The following is a 9733-nucleotide window of genomic DNA, read 5'->3' as shown; positions in this document are numbered from 1 at the left end:
GACTAGGAGTTTGGGGTGAGTCGATGCAAACTGTTACATTCAGAATGGATAAGCAATGGGGTCCCACTGTACAGCCCAGGGAACTATGTCCAATATCTTGGGATAGACCATGATGGAAGAAAGTATGAGAAAATGAATGTATATATATATATATATATGATTGGGTCAGCATGTCCTACAGCAGAAATTGGCACAACCACTGTAAATCAATTACACTCTAATAAAAAAAAAAAGAAAAAGAAAAGAAAAGAAAAGTAGAGAAAAGGAAGTGTGTCAAGGAGGTGAGGGCAGCAGGTTGCCTGTCTGTTTTGTGCCAGGTGGGTGTTGGTGATTTTGCAGGGACACCTTGTGGGAACAAGACTGGCTTGGAGGGAGCTGAGGAGAGAAAAAGAGGTGAGAGGAAGAGGGCACCATCAACGATGCTGTTGGTGGCCCATTTTATGGAGGTACCATAATTTAGTGAACTGGCTCCACGATAGACATTGCTTGTTTCCCATCAGTGTATTGAAATCCTTCCTGCCATCAACGGTGGTGCGCGCGAGTCTTCTGGCTGTTTCCGAGTATTCAGAGGATGCATTCCCATAAGTAAAACAATTGGATGAAAGAAAGGGTCTCAGCATCTTTTGTTTTGTAGGGATATGACCAATCGGCCCCGGGGAGGCTACGTGGACCTACTTTCTCACTAGTGCCGGGTAATTCCCCTACAAAGTCTTATCGAGCTTAAATCTTCAGCTGTGAAAATTGAATTTCAGTATAGGCTTTAATTTATATATATGTATATATATTTTTTTATTTTTTATTTTTTTGCTTTTTGCTTTTCAGGGCCACATGTGTGGCATGTGGAAGTTCCCAGGCTAGGGGTCGAATCGGAGCTGTAGCTGTTGGCCTGTGCCACAGCCACAGCAAGGTGAATCTGAGCCGAGTCTTTGATCTACACCTCAGCTCAAGGCTTAACCCACTGAGTGAGGCCAGGGGTTGAACCCATGTCCTCATGGAGCCTAGTCAGGTTTGTTACTGCTAAGCCACAGTGGGAACTCTGTAATTTATATTCTTACTACGAGTAAAGCTGAGAGTCTTTTCTGATTTTCAGAAGCCATTTGTATTTCCTGTGTGAACTCTTTGCTCATGTATTTTGCCCCTTTTCCATTGGGTTTTTGATGTTTTCCTTATTGACTTATATCAAGACGATTACCTCTTTGCAAAGTGCTACAATTTTTTCTTGTTTTTCTGATATTGTGTCAGTATTTTCTTCTATGGTTTCTGTATTACTTAAAGATTCAAAGATTTAAAAAAGAAAAAATGTTCCCAGTTTTCTTTGAACGTTTTTTTTTTTTTTTTCCCTCTTTTTAGGGCCAATCCTGTGGCGCATGGAAGTTCCCAGGCTAGGGGTCAAATGGGAGCTGCAGCTGAGGCCTACACCACAGCTGCAGCAATGCAGGATCCAAGCCAAATCTGTGGCCTATGCCACAGCTCATGGTAACATCCCTTAACTCACTGAGTGAGGCCAGGGATTAAACCTGCATCCTCATGGATACTAGTCGGGTTCGTAACCCACTGAGCCACAACAGGAACTCCTTTTAGTACTTTTATACTTTCAAAACAAATTAGATTTGTGATCCATCTAGGATTTATTTTCATATAAGTCATAAGATAGGAACTCAACTTATTTTTCCCTGGATAGTTGCCCAGGCACTCAAAGGCCAGTCACTGTGTAGCTCTTTCCCCTACTGATGTGAATTTCCACCTTTATTCTGTAGGGGTGAGAAAACTTTTTGGCTCTGCCCTCCTATCTTCTCTGGTCAGGGCCCTGCAAATTAGACTGACAGAAGACAGATTAGCAAGGGAAAAACAGATTGCTCATTAATGCATGCAGTGTACATGCACGCAGGGAAACTCAGGGCTGTGTAGCTCCGAGAAGTGGTTAGAACTCTGGCTTACTTCCTAATCAAAGAAAAATACATCTGTGCACAAGTGACAAGACACAGGAAAAGACTTGGAGTTTCTAGGGGTGGTGAATTGTGGGAAGGTACATGCAGGGGAAAACTAATGGAAGATAAGGTTTGTTTTGCAGATTCTTCTGGTGCATCTGTTAGTTGACAAGGGTCTAAAGTGGTCTCCAGTGACTAACTTCTGTCTTTTGTGGTAGAGAAGGGAGGGGGATGCCTTTAAAAATTGATGACCTGTTTGTAGGCAAATAGCAGAAAGGCAGGGTGCCTTTCTTGTATCTGTTTCTTCTCCATTGCCTTCAGCTCAGACTGATCCTTATGCCAGGGTGGCATCGTTAGGGGTGGTGGGTCTACTTGTTCCACCTATCTCTCCTTTTTGTTGCTTGATGAAATTGATCGCAATTTGCCCTCATGTATTTGTTGCTGCACCTCCCTACTAGAATGTGATCAAGTATTGAAATAACCCAGATGTCTGACTTTTTAAATTGTTTTTTTTTTCTGTCTGTAAAATATGTGTGTGTGTGTTTGTGTGTGTGTGTGTGTGTCTGAGGAGGTCAAGTAGGCAGCAAGAAGTTAGGTGAGTAGGAAGGAAGATGGTGCTACATGATTTCAAAGAATCCAGGTCTAAACTACTGCATTCCAAGGGAAAAAACTCTTCATTGTGAAAGGTACTGGCTCTAAAGAGGAGGAATTTCGACAGAATAGGGGAAGATGGTGAAATCATGAGAACATAAGGGTTAGCATTTGGGGCTGGCTTCAGTTACTTTTTAAAGTTTTTAATTTTTATTTATTTTATTTAAAACATTTGGGGGGGCTGACACATGAAGGTCTCCAGGCTAGGGGTCGAATTGGAGCTGTAGCTGCCGGCCTACGCCACAACCACGGGGACACTGGATCCTTAACCCACTGAGCAAGGCCAGGGATCGAACCTGTGTCCTCTTGGATGCTATCAGATTCATTTTTGCTGAGCCACCATGGGAACTCCTTCAGTTACTTTTAGATGTCCCTGGAGGTGCCAAATATTCCATTTTTATATTAACTGAACTTCAGGGTCATAGTTTGGCTTACTGAAATGGGTGGTACTGAACAGAATGTTAGGAAGCACTCTCCATTATTAAAAACACGGCCAAATTGCTACCTGAGACTCAAAACTGGGATTAAATGGATTTACACAAAGCTAAATAATTATTGCTAACTCAACCAATTAAGGCAGTACTGCTCACCTCAAGGCACTCTGCTAGGCAGTAGGAAGGGACAATAAGAACTGTTACATTTAAATTAGACCTTGGAGTTCAAGTTACTCATGTCAGTCATCGAAATATGCAATTATTAATAGTTACGTCACATTTCTATTTCAAACAGACATAGATACTGTCAACCTGGTTGAAATGGGAATTTGCACACACGAGTTATCATGCAAACATCAGAAACACATTTATGCCAATGATGAAGGGAGAGCATTTATCTGAAAAGCAGTTTTGCCACCCTCTTTGGGGCTCACTAGGGTAATCCTTTGGACTTTCTTTGAGTCCATGAGCTCTGAGAAATTTCTGGAATTTCTTGCATTTGCAAATTTTAAAGCCCAAAGTGTGAGTCTCTGAATGTGCTTGCTTGTCTCTCTATGGGTGGATTTGTTAGACGGTCCATGTTTATGATTTGAAACGTTTTCTCCACAATCCCATTTTTTTTAAGGGCCACAACTGAGGCATATGGATGTTCCCAGGCTAGGGGTCAAATCAAAACCTACACCACAGCCACAGCAACATAGGATCTGAGCCGTGTCTGCGACCTATGCCACAGCTCATGGCAATGCCGGATCCTTAACCCACTGAGCGAGGCCAGGGATCAAACCTGCATCCTCATGGATACTAGTTGGGTTCTTTTCCCCTAAGCCACAATAGAAACTCCCACAATCCAATTCTGAATTGCTCATGGGTGCTGCTTACCTCCATCTCCTAGAGGGGCATGTAACTAGCAAGGCCCGATGCCCAAGCTTCACGCGCGGACTGATGATGATGTGTAAACTGTGTAATAAGTTAGACATTTGACATTTCCTTTTTGAAAACTGTCATCCAAGAATGATTTTTTTCTCTTGTGTGGATGGAGAAAAAAATCTGATGCTTATACAGGAAACTTTCCACTGAATAATGTCCCTTTAGCCTGCTGGGACTATTTAACTGCTTTCCTCAGCTAAATACATCATTTGATATAACAAGCACAATGCTGTTAAAAAGCTAAACAGGAGTTCTCATCATGGCTCAGTGGTTAACAAACCTGTCTAGTATCCATGAGGACGTGGGTTCTATCCCTGGCCTCGCTCAGTGGGTTAAGGATCCAGCGTTGCCGTGAGCTGTGGTGTAGGTCGCAGATGTGGCTTAGATCCTGCGTTGCTGTGGCTGTGGTGTAGGCCAGCGACTGTAGCTCTGATTTGACTCCTAGCCTGGGAACCTCCATGTGCCACAGGTATGGCCCTGAAAAGACAAAAAGACAAAAAAAAAAAAAAAAGCTGAACAGATAAAAATAGAGATAATTTTTATATATGTTTCTCCAGAGAAACAACTTGACTCTTTTCCATAAGGAACTTGCTTTCAGAAAATACTTGGGGTGATCATTTTGATAGAACCATTCTTAGGATATTATTATAAAAGAAATGACTAAGCACAAAACATCAAAAACATTTGTTTCTTTTAAATAAACTTTTTTCTGAGTCATGGTGATTCATAGTCTACAGCTTTTATGGCATCCGAACTTTTAGAATAGCATTTCTTCCTCCCCTCTGTACAATGAATTGAATGGCAAATGTGAAGCTTTTTTTTTTTTTTTAATAGACTCTTAGCTAATTTAACAAGGTCATATTTGTCTTAAAAGCATTCTATTGTGACAGTAATTACTTTTCTAGAGGATAGAAAATAATTTCCAGAAGTATTCAGCTGAGAAAGTTTGTGGAATGTTTCCGAGGACCCATTATGGTCTTTATCCTTTAGTGTATCTCTAAATTCCTATTTATTTTTTTTAATATTCTTTTTTTTTTTAAAGTTTCTCAGAACTTTTTTTTGGGGGGGTAAGCTTTTTATTTTTTCTGTTATAGTTGATTTACAATTTTATGTTAATTTCTGCTGTACAGCAAAGTGACTCAGAATGTGTATGTGTATATATACATATATATATATATATACACGCATATATATATATGCTCTTTTTCTGTCATTATCCTCTATCATGTTCTATCATGAGTGACTGGATGTAGTTCCCTGTGCTCTACAGCAGGATCTCATTGCTTATCCACTCCAAATGCAATAGTTTGTATCTACGAACGCCAGACTCCCAGTCCATCCCATGCCCCCTCCCCCATCAAAAAAAAAAAGTATTCTTTTACTATTTCGTCCTTTCCAATGTGGGAGTTGAGAAGTTCACCCAGCTCCTTTCTGGGCTCCCTGACTTTGGCATATCACCCGTCATTTCTCACTGAGGCGAAGTCACAAAGTTGAGCTGTGTTTCCAAGCACCTGCCCAAACCATGCCCTCCCCAGCCTCTAGCATCTGGACCGTAGCAGCCTCCACCTGGTCTTACTTTTGGTCCTCCCACTGCTCCCTTGCTCTCCTGTCCCAGGCAGACCTGTGGGTCAGATCCTCTGCCTCTGATGCTCCTGTCGGGCCCCCTCACTCACTACCTAGGATGCCCCTTGCCGCCTTCCTCAGGACTGTGCCCTGACATTGTAGCTGCTCTATAAACACCGGCTCCATGGAACTGTCCAGCATAGAGCCTCATTTCCGGCTCATTTGTATACCCCTGGAGTTCCTCTTCTCCTTCAAAACCCTCTTGATTTTAGGATATTTAGGAACTGCAGAAGCTGGGAATAACACCCAAAGGACCAAATTTCCTTTAATTGCATTCTGACTCACTTCAGAGATCAATAGCAGCGCTTGATTAGCTTTGAGCCTTGTGCCATGACTATGGCCATGAAGAGAACATCCAGAAGAGTACCCTTCAGTGCTTCAGGGCACCGATTTTCTAAAATGGAATCTTAACCAAATGTTTAAAATAAAAGGGTGGCATTGATATGTGTTACACACTTCGGAGACGATCCCAGCCGCAGGAAAGACTAGGATCCTGCCTGCCAGAGGTTCTAAGATGAGCTGTTTGTGTTTTGCTTATTAGTCTTGTGTTTGCACGGGTGAGGTCTCTGGGTTTTGTCATCCTGATGGAGGTGATAAAATGGGTCTCTCTTCCCGTCCTCTCAAGGGAAGCCATCAGCCGGGTTTGCGAAGCCGTCCCTGGTGCCAAGGGAGCCTTCAGGAAGAGAAAGGTACTGTCTTCCTGGCTCTGTGTCTGTCTTCTCCTTTTCCTCTCTTCTGACGTCACTCAGCAGCTGTAATCACACATGATTGCTGTGTTTCCTTTTTCCACGGCCTGCCTCTTGTCACTTTATTTTGGGCGGGGGGTGGGGGGAGGCTGGGTGGCAGGAACCAAAAGATATCCCTTGGCTTAAAGGGGGTAACTTGGAGTTCCTGCTGTGGCTCAGCGGGTTAAGAACCTGACAGGTATCCATGAGGATGTGGATTTGATCTCTGGCCCCGCTCAGTGAGTTAAGGATCCGGCGTTGCTGTGAGCAGTGGTGTAGATCACAAATGTGGCTCGGATCTGCCGTTGCCGTCTCTCTTGTTAACTGGAAAAAGCCAGCTCTAGAACACGGTTGGATGTTCCCATTTTACAGGTGATAAAAATTGAGGTGCAGGAGTTCCCGTCGTGGCGCAGTGGTTAACAAATCCGACTAGGAACCATGAGGTTGCGGGTTCGATCCCTGGCCTTGCTCAGTGGGTTGAGGATCCAGTGTTGCTGTGAGCTGTGATGTAGGTTGCAGATGTGGCTCGGATCCCGAGTTGCTGTGGCTCTGGTTGCTGTGGCTCAGGTGAAGGCCGGTGGCTATGGCTCAGATTCGACCCCTAGCCTGGGAACCTCCATATGCTGCAGGAGCGGCCCAAGAAAATGGCAAAAAGACAAAAAAAAATTGAGGTGCAGAGATGAGAACCGGAAAGATGGGAAGGTGGTGGACCTGAGCTCAGGCTCAGACTGCCTGGCTCCACAGGCTGCAGGTTCAACCCCTGGATGACCTTTTCATCCCGGAGGTGGTTGGACCAGAAGAAACAAAATGGATTAAGAGGAAGCTCAGAAAAGTCTTAAATTATTTACTTAATTTACTTAGCGAAATCCTCATTAATACCCACCATCTGGACTTTTCTATTCCTGGACTGAATAGTAGGGATTACAGCCCTGTGGGTATCTCAGAGTCTGTCCTGAGGCTGGGGCTCTGGGGCAGGTTGCAGGATTGCTTCAGCTGCTCCCAAGGCTGTGGGTCAGCTCCATCTTCGAAGCTTGGAGACATCTGTGAGCCCACAGAGCAACTGGGTTTCAGGCAGAGGCTGAGAACTTTGGATGAAGTCTCATTTAGATGTTCTGGCCTTTGTTCCAATCAGCCTACAGGAGACAGACATAGAGAACTAGGCAAGGCTACAGGATTAAAAAAATTTTTTTAATTTGTATTTATTTATTTACTTATTTATTTATTTTGTTTTAAAGATGTATTTTATTTTTTAAATTTTTTTTTGTCTTTTCTAGGGCCGAACCTGCGGCATATGGAGGTTCCCAGTCTAGGGGTCCGACCGGAGCTGTTGCCTCTGGCCTATGCCATAGCCACAGCAACGCCAGATCCAAGCCTACACCATAGCTCATGGCAACGCCGGATCCTTAACCCACTGAGCGAGGCCAGGAATGAAACCCACAACCTCGTGGTTCCTCTTGGATTCATTAACCATTGCGCCAGGACAGGAACTCCAATTTTTAAAAATTTTTTTAGTACAGTTGATTTACAATGTTCTGTCAATTTCTGCTGTACAGCAAAATGACCCAGGCATACATCTATACACACTCCCTTTCTCATATTATCTTTTATCATGTTCCATCACAAGTGATTGGACCTAATTCCCTGTGCTTTACAGCAGGACCTCATTGTCTGTCCATTCTAAATGTAACAGTTTGTATCTATTAACACCGAATTCCCAGTCCATCCCATTCCCCTGTCCCCTTGGCAACCACAAGGCTGTTGTCCATGTCTGTGAGTCTGTTTCTGTTCTGTAGATAGGTTCATCTGTGCCATACTTTAGATTCCACATATAAATGATAACATAAGGTCTTTCTCTTTCTGACTTATTTCACTTAATATGAGAATCTCTATTTCTATCACATTGCTGCAAATGGCATTATTTTGTTCTTTTTTATGGCTGAGTCGTATTCCATTGTGAATATATATATATATATATATATATATGTATGTATATATATATATATATATATATACATACCATATCTTCTTAATCCACTCATCTGTCAATGGGCACTTAGGTTGTGTCCATGCCTTGGCTATTGTGAAAGCGCTCTAATGAACATAGGGGTGCATGTATCTTTTTGAATGAAAGTTTTGTCCAGATATATGCCCAAGAGCGGGCTTGCTAGGTCATAAGGTAGTTCTATATTTAGTTTTCTGAGGTACCTCCATACTGTTTTCCAAAGTGGTTGTATCAGTTTACATTCCCACCAATAGTGCAGGAACCACCCGCTCCAGCCTTTGTTATTTGTAGACTTATTAATGATGGCCATTCTGACTGGCGTGAGGTGGTAGCTCACTGTAGTTTGGATTTGCATTTCTCTAATAACTAATGGTGTTGAAGTCTCCAGGATCTTGAATACAGGAACTTGGAGAGGGTGTCAAGAACAGAGACAGGGAAACTCCTCTTTCAAACCCAACCAGCAAGTTTCAGGGTTCCCTTATGGTCCTCTTTTTTTTTTTTTTTTTTGTCTTTTTGCTATTTCTTGGGCCGCTCCCTCGGCATATGGAGATTTCCCAGGCTAGGGGTCTAATCGGAGCTGTAGCCACCGGCCTACTCCAGAGCCACAGCAACGCAGGATCCGAGCCGCATCTGCGACCTACACCACAGCTCACGGCAACGCCGGATCGTTAACCCACTGAGCAAGGGCAGGGACCGAACCCGCAACCTCATGGTTCCTAGTCGGATCCGTTAACCACTGCGCCACAATGGGAACTCCCCTTATGGTCCTCTTGGTGAAAGTCTTTGGAAACAGTGTTGATTTCGGGGCTCCACCCCTGCTATGCTTAATCAGAATCTCCTGGGTGGGGCCCAGGCCTTTCTATTTTTAAATAGCTCTAGCAGAAGAGTCAAAAACAGTGCCCGTGTTGTTAAGAACTAGTGTTAATTGGCATCTTCAAAGAGGGCATATTCTAAACAGAAAAGGAAGGATGGGGTAGCCTGTTGCACCCTGTGCCAAGGACAGTTCTGAAGGGCTAATTGATGCAGCAGTTAGAGCAGAACCAAGCCTGTCCTCTGTGTGCTGGTTCCAGACCTATTGGTTTTAATTGGACCATTTTATGACTCATGATCCCCATGAGCTGGTCCATTTCAGTCTGGTCCTGAGGCGTTTGACTCCTGCTAGGATGAAACTGGTTTCTGAGGCTGTAGAACTTCAAGCCCTGGCCTGTGTGCCCTCCCGGGCTTATGAGTGACCCCATGAGATGCATCTCAACATGAGCTGGTGTGCTGACACCTGCAACCTTCCTGCCAGGGCCCACATCTCCATATACACCCAGTAGGCACTTTACAATTTGCATGTTGCATACTCTGGAATTTGTGTGTTAGTATCGGATCCCACCCTCCTGGGCGATTCCTGGCACCTTGCCTCCATGTGCCTGCTGAGAGGGTGAGAGGGGTCAGTGG

At 43.8% G+C, this 9733-nt stretch overlaps 1 protein-coding gene across 1 annotated transcript in view; it reads left to right on the top strand.

Annotated features, from left to right (window-relative positions):
- The first annotated feature begins 3930 nt into the window (after nt 1–3930).
- The window catches only part of LOC125116209 (SHC-transforming protein 3-like), a 53265-nt gene continuing 47462 nt past the window's right edge, over nt 3931–9733 (top strand). The window contains exons 1-2 of the mRNA XM_047761225.1: nt 3931–3965; nt 6105–6252. Of these exons, the coding sequence (XP_047617181.1) occupies nt 3931–3965; nt 6105–6252 (183 nt within the window). The remainder of the gene's footprint in view (nt 3966–6104; nt 6253–9733) is intronic.

The sequence above is a fragment of the Phacochoerus africanus genome, chromosome 15 (genome assembly GCF_016906955.1).
Source record: "Phacochoerus africanus isolate WHEZ1 chromosome 15, ROS_Pafr_v1, whole genome shotgun sequence".
Taxonomy (NCBI): Eukaryota; Metazoa; Chordata; class Mammalia; order Artiodactyla; family Suidae; genus Phacochoerus; species Phacochoerus africanus.
This window is presented reverse-complemented; position numbering and strand designations above follow the sequence as displayed.